This window comes from Dermochelys coriacea, chromosome 7 (genome assembly GCF_009764565.3).
Source record: "Dermochelys coriacea isolate rDerCor1 chromosome 7, rDerCor1.pri.v4, whole genome shotgun sequence".
NCBI classification, from domain to species: domain Eukaryota; kingdom Metazoa; phylum Chordata; order Testudines; family Dermochelyidae; genus Dermochelys; species Dermochelys coriacea.
This window is the reverse complement of record NC_050074.1, coordinates 22,977,318-22,993,121: the sequence shown is the minus strand read 5'-3', so window position 1 is coordinate 22,993,121 and position 15,804 is coordinate 22,977,318. Positions and strand designations below refer to the sequence as shown.

General features: G+C 43.1%; 1 protein-coding gene across 12 annotated transcripts in view; it reads left to right on the top strand.

Annotated features, from left to right (window-relative positions):
* The first annotated feature begins 3,095 nt into the window (after positions 1–3,095).
* CHCHD6 (coiled-coil-helix-coiled-coil-helix domain containing 6) overlaps positions 3,096–15,804 on the top strand; it is a 202,524-nt gene continuing 189,815 nt past the window's right edge. For 11 of the 12 annotated variants that reach the window (XM_043519167.1, XM_043519172.1, XM_038409070.2 and 8 more), the window contains exons 1-4: positions 3,096–3,270; positions 7,874–8,015; positions 9,335–9,404; positions 11,559–11,703. In XM_043519167.1, the coding sequence (XP_043375102.1) occupies positions 3,181–3,270; positions 7,874–8,015; positions 9,335–9,404; positions 11,559–11,703 (447 nt within the window). In that variant the 5' untranslated portion in view covers positions 3,096–3,180. Of the gene's footprint in view, positions 3,271–3,425; positions 3,591–7,873; positions 8,016–9,334; positions 9,405–11,558; positions 11,704–15,804 lie in introns of those variants that run through there. The other variant, XM_043519169.1, reaches the window with a different exon arrangement.

The following is a 15,804-nucleotide window of genomic DNA, read 5'->3' as shown; positions in this document are numbered from 1 at the left end:
ATATCTTTTACTATGGATATGTACAGTATCTAGTACAAGTGGTGTTCTGCTCCTTGTTGGGACCTCTGGGTGTCACGGTCATACACATAATAAATAGCAATAATTCATAAAAGCCTTGTTGAACCAAAGTAGGTGATAGGTAAGGAAAGGTTATCTTGAACAACAAAGCATTATTTAAAATTGGTGATAAAAACAAGCACAAACTACAGTCAAAGGAATTGCATTAATTGAGTTTAAGATGAGATTGAATGGTGGAATGCCCTCCGAGGATACATGTTGGTATGATGATGGACTAGGAATTCCGTGAAATGGAAAGAAATGCCTATGCTCGGAACAGTAGAAACTGGATTGAATGATCAAATTGATGGGAGCATGATAGCTGACCACTCCCTTTCTGGACATTTTAGAGAGAAAAGAACATGAACATCCTGAGCATGTTTCAGGATCTTACAGTCCCCATGACTAGTGACATCTTCACTAGGGGACTTCGGAGGCATTTCTTGTTACATTCAGGCAACAGTACAGCTGTTATGCTATCACCATCAAATCAACTGAATCCAAAGCAATCTCTGGGAACTAAGATATGAGCATCCTGCTCTCCATTCCCCCCACCCCCATGTGATATTCTGATTGCTTTCTTTTTTGTTTGGATTTTGCCTAAAGAAACTCAATTGATTTAGTTTATCAAAGTGAAGATTTATGAGGTGACTTTGACTTGACCACTGTCTATAAATGCTCACATAGAGAAAAGACTTCAATCTAGAAGACAAAGGCATAACCAGATCCAATGGCTGGAAGCTGAAGTTAGATAAACTCAGACTAGAAATAAGGTAAAAATTTTTACCGGTGGGGGTAATTAATCATTGGAACAATTTTGCCACAAGTACTCCTTTTCTTTTTGCGAATACAGACTAACACGGCTGCTACTCTGAAACCTGTAGAAAGCCTTGTGTATCTAGATCCTAAAATCTCTAGAATGACCTATACCCTCAGGATAACTGGATAGACCAAATAGTGGCAGATTTTCTTCTCCGGTTGCTGCTATGTAATAGGATTGAATCTTGCCTTCTGTTCTTGTATGCCAGATGCAAATTTTTGAAAAATTAAAATTCTTTTGGCAGGGTGCAAGGCAGCCATTTTCCAGGCTTTTTGTAATGAAATCCATCTATTGGGGTAATGATGTATTTGGATGATCACAGTCCTTGTCTTTTGTGTGTCCATTTGTCTGGCACCGAACGTACATGGGGCCTTCTTTTATTTCTCAATTTTTATGAGAAAATTCAAGAGATTGGGATCAAGCTGTCAAATAATTCACCATATTTTTTGGGCAGTGAGATTTACCACTGTTTCCCATAGACCGATAAAGCAGTAATAAGTTATATTATCTAATTAGCTTAAAATTACTTTGGATTTCAACAAATATCCCATGCTTAGCTATGCCCCCTATAAGAGTCCACACAACTGCTTCACTATAGATTCTCTGAGGCAGTGGCTTTCAACCTTTCCACACTATTGTACCCGTCAATAGTCTGATTTGTCTTGCGTACCCCCAAGTTTCACCTCACTTTAAAAACTACTTGCTTACAAAATCAGATATAAAAATACAAAAAGTGTCACAGCACACTATTGCTGAAAAATTGCTTGCTTTCTTATTTCTACCATTATAATTATTATAAATTGACTGGAATATAAATATACTTACATTTCAGTGAATAGTATCTAGAGCAGTATAAACAAGTATGAACTGTTAGTTTAAACTGACCTCACTAGTGCTTTTTATGTAGCTTGTTGTAAAAATGGGCAAATATCCGAATGAGTTGATGTATGCTGGAAGACCTCTACGTACCTCCTGGGGTATGTGTACCCCTGGTTGAGAACCACGGCACTGAGGTATTTTCTGTAATGTATAGGTAGAATGAAATGGAATGTTAGCTGCTTTGAGGAATCATTCTTTGAGTGTGATTGAGGGCAATATCTTTTTAAGGAGGCCTTTTAATAGATTAGCTATAATTCTGTCATTGGACAGAAAATCCAGCATTGGGAAACTGTCTTGCAGAGGTGAATGTGTTTTATTTAAATATTTTGGAAATGAGTTATTTTCTTTTTGTCCATTAACATGATACAGGCTGTGGGCACTCTTCTCTCTAAAGTTCTTTCAAGGTAAATAAGCAGGACCCCTTTCTTTTCAATTTAAGTCTATGAGCATTCTAGTCTCTGCATTCAAATAACTCCACCTTTACTGCTCACGTCTATGGGCATTCAGTCTGTCTCTATTATTGGCTATGAATATTCATACATCTGACCCATTTCAGTCTTCTCTTTTAAAGCATATGGCTACTCACCGTTTCTTTAGTAAAACCTATGGCCATTCTCTTCTGTTATGTCTTCTAAGAGGTCCTGCAGCCATAAATCACTAAAAGAGAGTGGAGGAGGGTTGACTCCAAGGGAAGAAAGACAACTGCCTGTACACAAAATCCTGTCAAAGGCTCCTTCACCCCACCAGCCCCATAAAAAAGTCCCTTTTTAAAAAATCAGGTGTTGCCGGCAAGAGATTATATGAGACTCTCCGCTTTAATTTAAAGGAAGTTTATAAGACCTCACGATTGTGGAGAAAATCCATGAAAGATGCAAAGCAAGTGAAACTAAAGGCTCAGAAGACAAATGATAGCCCAACATACATTTCTTTAAAAAAAACAACACCATATTTTGAAGGCCTGCCCAGCTCATGATGTGGAAAGCTTAGGCGGTGGCAGTACTGCTATACAGCAGGGCTAGGCACCTCTGGGAGGGTTGGGGTTGGCCTGCCTCAAGCCCTGGGGGAGGCTAGGATCCTAGGCTCAGCCTATCATGCCCAGTGGCTAATTCAGGCCTGAGCTGGGCTCGCAGAGGGTAGGCCGCCGCCGCCTCTCATGCTTGCTGCTCGCCTGGGGCCCCTCGCTCTGTCCTATCCGGACAGAGCCCTTGGAAGCACATCTATAGCCGCCAGACTACAATTCCCAGCCTGCCCCGCGGGCCATCGCCAGCAACGTGCCTCTCCGTTGGCTGCTCCCGTGCCAGCCGCCAATGAGACGCGGGTTTGTTGGTTGGTGAACTAGGAGAGAGTGTGTGCCGCTGAGGAGGGTGTGTGCCCCCGTTTACCTGAGGGACAGGGTGGGATAACCCCCGTCCAGCCCCGCCGGCATGGGGGGTAGCGAGAGCAGCTACGGGAACAGGAAGGTCTCGTTCGGGCTGGATGAGCAGGAGCGAGTGCGGGTGCTGCAGGGCATTAGGGTGAGAACTGGCTGGGATGGGGGAGGAGAAGGGATGGGGATCAGGGGAGGGGGGCTGGGGCTGGGGCTGTGGGGAGAGGTGCTGAGGGGCTGGGAAAAGGGAGCGACACCCAACCATAGCATTGCTGCCTTTATAGTGTGTTAAATGGCATCCCCCCGCCCCCTTTCCCCAGAGCTGTTTAATCCATCCTGCACTCTTGACTTCTTGTGGGTTAAAGGAGATTTTACATTAAGGGCAGGAAGAGAGCGTCCAAGGGAGGAGACCGTCACCCTTAATTAATATCCTCTGGGGTACTATAGCAACTGGTGCAATGTAGACAGGTAGGAAGATAGGAGTTATGATTGAAGATTTGCTGCCTCTCCAGGGGGGGAATTGGAGCTTAGGAAGGAGGCCCTATCTGCATCATGATAGGACACTCTAGAGATAGAATTGGTGGTGTCACTAGGGTGCATTTTTCTTGGTTTCTTTCTTATCTCTGGTTTCAGAGTAGCAGCCGTGTTAGTCTGTATTGGCAAAAAGAAAAGGAGGACTTGTGGCACCTTAGAAACTAACAAATTTATTTGAGCATAAGCTTTCTTATCTCTGTCTTTTTATTTCTCTTCTGTTACTCTACATTTTTGCAAGTTTGCCTTTGAACCATTTGTATTCCGTTGAGCTGCCTATTTGCTTAGCCCCGTGTGAAAGGGCCTGCTGAGTGAGACTGGATAAGATTGTTCACTTCTTTTCCGCAGCTTCCAATCACAAGGATCTGACTAGGGTTGTTTCAGATTCCTCTTGCAGATCTTTGATATAGAGGAGAATCTAATCCTAATCAATTTTCTCTTTGCTGCTGCTTAGCTGGGCCTATTTAGCGTTCAGCTCCATGTACCAACTACACAGCAAAGTGAATTGCTTTGTTAATTTTGTGTTGCTGCTCAGCTGAATGGTGTTGCAATTAGAGAAACTTCTTGATTTTATGAAAAAAGAACAGGAGTGCCTGTGGCACCTTAGAGACTAACAAATTTATTTGAGCATAAGCTTTCGTGGGCTACAGCCCATGTCATCGGATGCATGCAGTGGAAAATACAGTAGGACAATTTTATATACACAGAGTATATGAAACAATGGGTGTTACCATGTACACTATAATGAGAGTAAAAAGAAAAGGAGTACCCGTGGCACCTTAGAGACTAACAAATTTATTAGAGCATAAGCTTTCATGAGCTTATGCTCTAATAAATTTGTTAGTCTCTAAGGTGCCACGGGTACTCCTTTTCTTTTTGCGAATACACACTAACACGGCTGCTACTCTGAAACCTATAATGAGAGTGATCAGTTAAGGTAAGCTATTACCAGCAGGAGAGGAAAAAAAACCTTTTGTAGTGATAATCAAGATGGCCCATTTCCAGCAGTTGACAAGAACACGTGAGGAACAGCCAGGGGGAAAATATAAACATGGGGAAATGGTTTTATTTTGTGTAATGACACATCCACTCCCAGTCTTTATTCAAGGCTAATTTAATGGTGTCCAGTTTGCAAATTAATTCCAATTCAGCAGTCTCTCCTTGGAGTCTCTTTCTTTTTGAAGTTTTTTTGTTGTAATTTTGCAACTTTTAGGTCTGTAATCAAGTGGCTAGAGAGATTGAAGTGTTCTCCGACTGGTTTTTGAATGTAATAATTCTTGATGTCTGATTTTTATCAATTTATTCTTTTACATAGAGACAGTCCGGTTTGGCCAATGTACGTGGCAGAGGGGCATTGCTGGCACATAATGGCATATATCATATTGCTAGATGTGCAGGTGAATGAGCCTCTGATAGTGTGGCTGATGTGATTAGGCCCTATGATGGTGTCCCCTATATAGATATGTGGACAGAGTTGGCAACGGGCTTTGTTGCAAAGATAGGTTTCTGGGTTAGTGTTTTTGTTGTGTGGTGTGTGGTTGCTGGTGAGTGTTTGCTTCATGTTGGGGGGCTGTCTGTAAGTGAGGACTGACCTGTGAGAATAAGGGATCATACTTCAGGATAGGTTATAGATCCTTGATGATGTGCTGAAGAGGTTTTATTCGGGGGCTGAAGGTGACGGCTAGTGGCGTTCTGTTACTTTCTTTGTTGGGCCTGTCCTGGAGTAGGTGACTTCTGGGTATTCTTCTGGCTCTGTCAATCTGTTTCTTCACTTCAGCAAGTGGGTATTGTAGTATTAAGAACACTTGATAGAAATCTTGTAGATGTTTGTCTCTGTCTGAAGGATTGGAGCAAATGCAGTTGTATCTTAGAGCTTGGCTGTAGACAATGGATCGTGTGATGTGGTCTGGATGAAAGCTGGACGCATGTAGGTAAGTATAGCGCTCAGTAGATTTCTGATATAGGGTGGTGTTTATGTGACCATCGCTTATTAGCACTGTGGTCTCCAGGAAGTGGGTCTCTTGTGTGGACTGGTCCAGGCTGAGGTTGATGGTGGGATGAAAATTATTGAAATCATGGTGGAATTCCTCAAGGGCTTCTTTTCCATGGGTCCAGATGATGAAGATGTCATCAGTGTAGCGCAAGCAGAGTAGGGGCATTAGGGGACGAGAGCTGAGGAAGCGTTGTTGTAATTCAGCCATAAAAATGTTGGCATACTGTGGGGCCATGCGGGTACCCATAGCAGTGCAGGGGCAGAAGGAGAGGTCCCGACTATCTTGGGACCTCTCCTTCTGCCCCTGCGCTGCTATGGGTACCCGCGTGACCCCATAGTATGCCAACGTTTTTATGGCTGACTTACAACAACGCCGTCATGTGCCAGCAATGCCCCTCTGCCATGTACATTGGCCAAACTGGACAGTCTCTACGTAAAAGGATAAATGGACACAAATCAGACGTCAAGAAGTATAACATTCAAAAACCAGTCGGAGAACACTTCAGTCTCTCTAGCCACTTGATTACAGACCTAAAAGTTGCAAAATTACAACAAAAAAACTTCAAAAAGAAAGAGACTCCAAGGAGAGACTGCTGAATTGGAATTAATTTGCAAACTGGACACCATTAAATTAGGCTTGAATAAAGACTGGGAGTGGATGTGTCATTACACAAAGTAAAACTATTTCCCCATGTTTATTTTTCCCCCCTGCTGTTCCTCACGTGTTCTTGTCAACTGCTGGAAATGGACCATCTTGATTATCACTACAAAAGATTTTTTTTTCTCTCCTGATGGTAATAGCTCACCTTAACTGATCACTCTCGTAATAGTATGCATGGTAACACCCATTGTTTCATGTTCTCTGTGTATATAAAATTGTCCTACTGTATTTTCCACTGCATGCATCCGATGATGTGGGCTGTAGCCCACAAAAGCTCATGCTCTAATAAATTTGTTAGTCTCTAAGGTGCCACAAGTACTCCTGTTCTTTTTGCGGATACAGACTAACACAGCTGCTACTCTGAAACCTGTTGATTTATGGTTATTGGTCCATTCCATTGATCTCTAGGAGTTCAGACTAAATGGAGGGAGTCCCGATATTTGTCATTATAGGAACTCACACTAAATGAACGGGGCCTCCCTGGCTCGTTCATTTGAATTGCAAAGCTGAATCCAGTCACAAGCTTTTATGAAATGAAATGGGATTCCTCATTTTTGGAACTCGAAGGGGATTATTTTGTTTTTTTACAAAAAGCTCAGATACTTTATAACTAGTGTTGACAGTTCATTTTCTTTCAAGGAAGTACTCAGTTTTCTAGTTATTAATTTTGTCCTTGTCATCACTAAAACATCATAGTTATTATGTAGATTATTTTACAATGCATGTTGTATGCCTGGAGCTGTGTTCCCTGGGATCTGTTGATAGGGTGCTGTGTGTGTTTCATTTATAGTGCAAGCAGAAGGGAACAGAGTTGAAGACCTAAGACCAGCCTGACAAAATGACAATATGTAATCAAGATGTTAAAGTACTGCTTATCTTAAGCAGTAGTGGCATAACTAAAATCCATGTTCTGGTTTATGCTCTGAAGTGTGTCAATGGGAGTCTGGCCTGGGCATGGAAATTGAGCACCCCTTAATTTTGTCCATTAGGTTGGAGTGGCCAGTACAAAATTGACTGGTGTATCAGAAGAACAGATAGCCCTGTCTATGCCATCAAAAGCAAGGGCAGAAAAGCACTCTGAATTGAATTCCCAGGAGATTTTTGGGTGCATTTTCTACCTTTTCATGGTTCTGCACCCAAGTATGGGAATAAGCAATAAAATTGGAATTGGGCACATTCGTCTCCTCCATTTCATTATTGTTATGTGGAAAACTCTGCCTAGACTTATAAAAATAGAAACTGAAGATCTACTAAGTAATGATCCTTCCCTGCCTCCCTCTCTCCCCTGGTGCGTACAGGATTGTTCCTTATAGTTTGTCCTCTAGTTCGTTGTCTAATATAGCCTTAAGACTCAATTACTTGAACTCCATCACTTCCTGATGTAATATATTTGCTGAATGTGAATTCAACAACAGATAACTTGCTCTCAGATAATGTTTTAAAATAGCATAACTAGCAGTATTTTGAAGCAGGATTAAAAAATAATTACCTGTTGAAAACTCCTCTTAATGCAAAATAAAAATCAAGAATTGACTAACTTAATGTCTTCCCAACAAATTGCTCTAGCTCTCTGAAGATGTAGTGAACCGAATGAAGGAAACTTCTCAACTTAAAGGGGACCAGAGACCATCTTCCTTTCCTTCTCCCTCATCCTATGGCACTGCATCATCACCACAAGCTGCAAAAGGGAAGCCCAAGTCTACTACAGGTATTGTCAGTCTGCGCTGTGTCTGCAGTCTAAAATTTTGACACTGTGGTCACTGAGGTGTGGTTAATGCCTTTATAACATAGTTGTACCTTGTCAGGACACGCTTGTTATGTTGAGTGGCATTTCCACTTGTCTGGGTATCAGTGTGATTACACAGATTGGGCATTCATATTGTTGCAAGAAAGCTTTTTTGGGTGAGATAGACAACGTTGTATGGTAACTAGAATGGTTGGGAATCTTGGGTTCTGTTTCTGGCTCTGTCAGTGAATCTGTATGACTCTAAAGAAGTCATCTAACTTTTCAGTGCCTCCCTGTTTTCCCTATGTGTGGAACAGTAGTAATATCCATTTCCTCAAATATTTGTGTGACTTCATTAATGTGTGGTAAGGTTCTTTTGAGATCTTTGGATGACAGGTATGGTAGCAGTTCAGAGTATTACTTACAACCATGTTTCTAAAAGGGCATTAGTCATATCAGCTCCTTTCAGTGGACAGGGAATCTGCTGTATGTATGTCATGTTATTCTGCAGGTTCAGAAGAGAAAAATTTCATTGGCTGACACTAGCTATTACCAGAAAGAGAAGAGGAGAAACTGGCAAAGCTCAGCTATTTAGCTGCATGCTTAATTACTTGTTTTCTCATTCAAGTCAGCTGATTCTTGTTTTACTCAATGGTGCTCAAATGTATATTGTTGGTACATCTGTCATTGCTCCCATAAAAGCCTTAAACGGGAACATTCTGGGATCCAGAGTGCAGCAGAGCGTTGGTGAATCATTCCTTTCCTGCTAGAGACCAGCATTCATTTGTGGCCGAAGTCTTGTTTAAAAGTGGGTTTAGTGGTGCCTCATCCTTGTCCCTGTCTGTGAATGTCCCAAACCACTTTATAATTTGCTCTCTACTTAGGAGAGACCAGTGCTGGAATAACAAAGGATGCAGCAGGTTTGGAGAGAGATGCTTTTGCAGAACTGGGGAAAAGGGGTGTAAAATAGGTTAAAATAACATGAGCGCTTGAGATGAGTCAGGGTTGAAGTGCATCAGTATCCTCAGAGGGAGGAAGCTTGCCTAACACTGTCATTATGCCTTGTTCAAGGCAGTATTGTCAGCCACTCGCTTACATGAACGCTAAATTCAGCCATAAAACTTTTGAAAAGTTTTTTCTTTTTTTCCCCTTGACTTTTCTTATTGTACTGAGTGCTCCCTTCGTAGAGTGTTGCTCATTGGTTGAGAATTTTCCTCTTCCTTCTGATGTCCGTTCTCATGAAGCGATGGTAGCCAGTGTTTTCTTCCACAGTCATCACTTGCTTCTGTTCCTCTCTTCAGGAATCCATCCACCAACTGCCAGTAGCTCTGGTCAGAAGCCCTCTGAGGCGGAGGAGGACCTCTACAAAAGGTAGGGGGATGGTCTTCCTGTCAGGAGACAGCCACCTGTGCTGCCTGGGCCACATACATGCCCTGTGTAATGCTGCATTCTAGAGTTCAGAGCAGTGATGATTGTATGTGTTGTTGCGTAGTATGTTTTCAATGAGATCTTAATGTAGGCAAAGGCCACTGGGCATCTTTTGTTGAGAGAGCACGTGACTCTGGGGTTTGAGACAGGTAAGGGGGCTGGGAACCATGGGAAGGTGTGTTTAGAGAAACGTCGGAGGAGCGAAGAATGCTTTCTCCACTACCCACAGAAAATCATGTGAAACACATGTCCACTGGAGCCTAAAGTTGTGTCTGCCTGTTCTTGCCTCCTGAGGAAAGTGAAAACCCCTAAGACTCTTGTTGTTGAGTCCTTGAAGAAACTTCTGCCCAGACCTCAAATCTATTGATCAGATTAACTCTGCATATGAGTGAGAATCTCTGTAGTTATACCTGAAATAATGTTTGTCCAGACACCATCAGCTTCGTCTCCTGATGTCTGCTCCACTAGACCTGGTGGTTGCCAGCCTTTTCCACTGTGCTGTGGGTTTTTCCTGTATGGGGCATTTTGGCTTAACAAGGTGTCAGTGCATGTAAAGGTACAGTGAGAATGAGATGAGTTGTGTGAAATGTGGTCCTTGCTGTATCTCCCCCTCAGGAGTCTCTGCTGCTTTTTCCAAGGGTGGAGGACAGTAGGAGGTCTAACTTCCCTATTGAGGAGGGTTGTCTGTTTATAAAACTGTTGCCATATGTTTTTCTAGTTTCTCTAACTGCCTTTTCCTGTTCTTCCTTTGCTGCATTACATTCTCCTTGCATCCGATGAAGTGAGCTGTAGCTCACAAAAGCTTATGCTCTAATAAATTTGTTAGTCTCTAAGGTGCCACAAGTACTCCTTTTCTTTTTGCGAATACAGACTAACACGGCTGCTACTCTGAATTCTCCTTACTGTGTCCATGCTTTCTCTGCATGTCACACAAGTCCAGCTTTGGGGATTATGAAAATGAGTCCTCTTCAGTGCTATTGTTGATTATTTAAGCTTGTAAAAGCAGTGCATCAAACCCACTGTCCATAACTGTGTGTCTGACGCACCTAGTGAACTCTCTGGGAAGTTGGTTCTGTTCTGTTCTTTAAAGAGATGGTGAAATCAGAATTGCTGGTAGTCTTCAGTCCTGGCTTACTCAGCTGTTTCTGGACAGATGCTGTAGTGAATGCTGCAGAGAAAGAAAGAAAGTGGCATAGAGGTCCACTGGGTCTCTTGTGTACTGATGAGCCTGTTCCTCTGTGCATGTGGAACTCCCAGGGTCTGAGTGGCAGTCACTTGGGGTATGAATACACTGCGAAAAACAATACCGGCAGCTCTGAGTCTCAGAGCCGGGGTCAATTGAGTTGGGTGGCAGGGCTAAAAATGTCAGTGTAGACCCTTAGGTTTCAGACTGGGCTCTGAAATCCTGTGAAGGGGGTGGGTCTCAGAGCCTGGGCTCCAGTCGAAGCCTGAACATTTACCCTGCAATTTTTAATCCTGCAGCGTAAGCCCAAGTCCTCTGACTTTGGCTGGCTGTGGCCATGTTGCAGTCTTTTATTGCAGTGTAGACAAATCTAGGTGCACTAAATTTGCTCCATAGTGGTCCTTCAGGTTCAGATGCTTAGACTGTGGACATGTCTCAAGGTTGCTTCCCCGACATCAATCATCCCACTTACTCTGCAGAGGGCTCCTTCTATCTCACAGGCCAGCAAAGCAAATAGCTAAGGTAGTGGTGGTAGTAAAATTCAGCTAGGCAGACAAACTTCTTTTTTTGTGGCCTGCATCTTATTTTTTTAAAGCAGCTTTATATATAGTTTATTAAATCCTTTATTCTGACTGTTTTGAGGTGACTGTCAAGTGTTTAAGAGCCAGACCTAACTGAACTATAGGTTTATGTGCTTTGTGCCCCCTTGTTTTTTAAATTGTTCAGCACTGAACTTTCAGGTCACCTTTACAGTTCATGGTGCTCCAGAATTCCCACAGAACCCTGGGAGTTGTGAGCAGGCTTTGTCCCAAGTAAATCACACCTCTTTCTGTTCCTGGCTAAGGGTAGGACAGGTTATCCCATGAGCCTGTTGCTGAGCACCTTCTCTCTGCCTTTCTTTGGCACTGATGCAGGTATGAGCGAGAGCAGGCACTGGTCCAAGAGGAACTGCTCCGGCTGGCCAAGAGGGAACGTGAGGCAGGCAGCGAGTGTCTCAATACAAACCTGCAACGGGAAAAGAACAGCACCAATGAAGAGAGGCAGAAAGCAACTCGGATGGTAGGTACAAAGCAACATATTCCCAGGCAGGAGGAGGGCCTGAAACCTTTCCCCTTTGAGGGATCAGTTAAATGCCATTTATTTGTGGAATGAGTTCAGCAACTGCTGCTTAGTCCCAAGTCCATGGTAGTCATCATCTCATAACACTTCACCTGCTTTTTGGCTTATGCTGTAGTTGGCAAGTCTGTCATGTAACTAACCTTAGGCTGAGCTTTTATGAGAATGGTATAGCATCTGGCTACATGCAGGTGGGAGCATTGTCTGTGGGAGAGTGGAGTGGAGATGGCTGGCAAGAGAGCCTGCTGCAAATGTAGGGTTGGGAGGGACTAGCATTGTGGCAGCCTGGGCTGGATGGAGCTCTGCTAAGCTACTACGCGTGTGAAATGGGTATTTTGATGTAGGTACAAACTTGACCTGTCTCAACTTTGCTGTATCTGGACTGTTGAGTAAAGTTGCAAGAACACCTGAAGAGTCAGGAGTAGTGTCTTACAAGAACTGGCTTCTTGTTCTTAACTGTAGTGGCATGAGCTGTCCCGTTATAACAATGTGAGGATGATGCTTGCTACAGTGAAACTGGTCCTGGTTATCAGTAGAAAGTGAGGTGGATATTTAGACTAATTCACCGAGAGTCACATTTACTTGTTAAAAGGACAATGTCTAGATGAGGGAGGGAACAGGGCTGGGAGTTGAGTTCTAGGTTCTATTCCTGTTTTATCCCTTCCTCTTTTTCCCATGCCCCACTCCCCCCGCCCCCCCAAACTGATTTGCTGTGTGGTTTGGTTAAATCACAAATCCCTCTGTGCCTCCATTTTTCCATCTGTAAATTGGTGTTGATACTTGCCTTCTGGTGGGGTAGTGAGGTGTAACTTGGTTATGAAGCACTTTGGAACAGCTATCATAATTTATTATTGAGCCAACATGCTAGCCTGCTGCCTTTTGATATTGATCTCCCTGATGTGGTTCATAAGTGACCCCTGTGAGGCAAGTGATTTCCTTTTGAGAAACAGCAGAGTCTAAAGATCTCTCTGGTGGAAGGGTTAAATACAAAAAAGGAGTTGCTATCTAAGGCAGGTAAGAGCTGTGCATCTGGGTAAGTAGCACTTACTCCATTCCCACTAGGAGGGTGATAGTTCCTTTCATAAATGTAATTAACAGACCTTTGTAGAAATTGGCAATGAATTAATTTCTAAATCTGAGGAGATGGCATTGCTCAGTGAGAGAGCCCTCTCTCCTGGAGTGAGAGACACAAGAGCTGTCTGGGAAGAATGTGACTGAGGTGTGTCAGCATTATCACTGAAATGTGCCCTTATGGCTGGAACAAGCTAGGACCTGACTCTTGGGGTATATCTACACTACATTAAACAAACATCTGCAGCTCCTTCATTGCCAATTTGGGCTTGGGCTACGGGGCTATTTAATTGTGGTGTAGACATTTGGGCTCGAGCCCAGGCTCTGGGACCTTCCTCCTTCCCAGGGCTCCAGCCTGAGCCTGAACATCTATACCCCAGTAAAACAGCACCACAGCTTGAGCCCCGCATGCTTGAATCAGCTGATCCGATCCTGGCATGGGTGTTTTAATTGCAGTGTAGACCTACCTTTTATGCACAAATGTTGTAATCACATCAGAGTGTTGCACTTTAATCCTCCAGAGTACGAATCGTGGAGTTGCTGGGTATGTGACAGTTTGCAAACACAAAGCGGGTTGAAATCGGATTTTTCTTGGGTAACCCATGGAAAGTAAGTAGTGAATATGCAGTTTATGCCCAGAATGTGGTGTTAGAGAAACTGTGGTAAAGTTTATTGCTGTGTAGTCTCCTCCATTGATCACTGACATGAAACAAATCCGAGAACCTTAGAAATCAATGAGAAATTTTGGGTTGTCTACTTTGTTCTGACAAGAGTCAGGCAAGGGTGCTGGCTATTTGTTCCTGGATAATGTGTCAACTCTTTACTATGGGGACTCTTACATGGTTTATTTCCTCTCAATTCCAGGAATCCTTTGAATATAAGGTTCATCACTCTGGCTCCTCAAACTGCCTGACCTTTGTTTGTTAGGAATGAATGTCTTTCCACATCACCCCAAAACTTCCCAGTTAGTCTTTGGAGGCCCAGGACCCCCTCTTGCAGTTCCTTGTATTACTTGAATGGTAGCTCTCACTTCTCAGTATCCTTGTTTGTCAGGATTCCTCCGTTTTCCAGCTCCTTCGTCCCTTAGTCTGGAATGGTGGCTGAGTGTTGGCTCTTGTCCTCAAGCCTGGAATATGAGGGGAGTGATGGACTTGGGCCATCCTTTGACCCCTCTGCCTTCTCTCTTGCTCCTAACTTCATATGATAAACAGTAGTGTGTATGTGGTTTTATGGGTATTGATTGTATTATACAGCCAGTCAAGATTGCACTGTCATGCACACAGAAGCCAGGGGGAGTAAACTTTTCAGGTGTTCTGTGCTGTTACACAAGAAGAGTGTCAAAAAAAAATGGGATTGTTGTTTTATTTGGGGCAACTGAGTTGTCTGCCTTCAGCTATTCAAAATGTATTAGGACTTGAAGATCATGCCACATATTGTTGGAAAGCTAATTTCTTCTAGATTTGCTGTAAGCTCTTGGTGCTGAAATAATTTGGCTTTTAATACCCTTCTCTTGAGTAGGCAGCTCTACTATGTAGCCATGTTCTCTCTTTACCATGCCACTTGTAGGCCATAAACCTGAATACAACAGCTATATTTTAAACAATTTCATTTTGATTGATTATGCTGAAAGGCACTTGATATTTGATCTGTGTTCTTTACAGTTTTCATCCACTGACCTTTATTAATAGTATTTGTGTAAGATGATGATTCAGTCTTATTGGATTGTATGCTTTCCTGTGATCAGAAACACACTAACCAATTGTGACGTTCCCCTCTGGTGTTGTCTGAACCAGTGATCTGCTAGGCCACTCCAATCCTTGACTCTGGGAGCCAACCTTACCCTGTTTTGCTGTGAGAACCCCCACTCTTGGGCTGTTCATGCACAGGGTCTGGCATGTAAGCTGCTCCCAGTTACTTGCAAGTGAATGACACTAGCCAGTATCTCCGGTCCTAGAAACAACCCTACGAATCTCCATCTTGTAGTGTTCAGTTATGCCCACTGGACACTGCAAGCTTATATAAGTTCGTCAATTTAACAAAGAAATTGAAAAGTACCAGGCTTGTTATCCCAAGGGGAGCCTCTGACACACTGCAAACCAAACGCACTGCTTCACGTAAAATAAATAGATTTATTAACTGTAAAGATCAATAACAAGTCAGATTTGGTCAAATGAAATAAAAGCAAAATGCATTCTAAACTGACCTTAACGCTTTCAATGTCTTTACAAACTTAGAGGCTTCTCAGCACAGGCTGGCTCTTCAGCCAGCCTCTCCCCTTTAATCAGTGGTTCAGTTGCTTTGTGATAGTGATGTCTGTAGATGTATGTGGAAGAGAGAGAGCATGGCAAAATGTCTTTCCCTTTTATCGTGTCCTTTATTTCCTCATGGCTTTGCCTTTTTCTCCTCCTCCACCTCCCTTCAGACTCAGGTGAGCATTACCCCATCGCAGTTCCAAACTACCCAAAGGAAGGGGGTGACTCCCTCAAGGGTCTAACAGATTCTTTTGTTCCTGCCTAAGCCAGTGTCCATTGTTCCTGTGAGGCTGGGCTGGGTTTGTCCCATCCATGCCCTGACGAGGTGTGAACTGCCTCATCAGGGCTGTGGAGAGTTTTTGCATGGGCTTGCTTTAAATCATGAGAATACATTTTCAGCCGCATAACTACATATATGAAATTATAACCTTACCATAACATTACTGTAACAGTTACTATAACATCACTGTAACAACCATGCTCAATGCATCATGAGCCTTCCGAAGACACCCAACATGACAAACTTTGCATTGGATACCACACAGTCATTTTATCAAAATGAACATAGGGGTGTAGGGTGTTTCCCCCGAGGTATAGATCATCACATCCATCAGTAATGGACCCTATTGCAGGCTTATGTATGTAATTAAGTCATTATTTATAGGAGGGCCTCAATTTAGAACAAGCAGAGAAAATATGTGGTTTAGTGGTTGGATCAGGA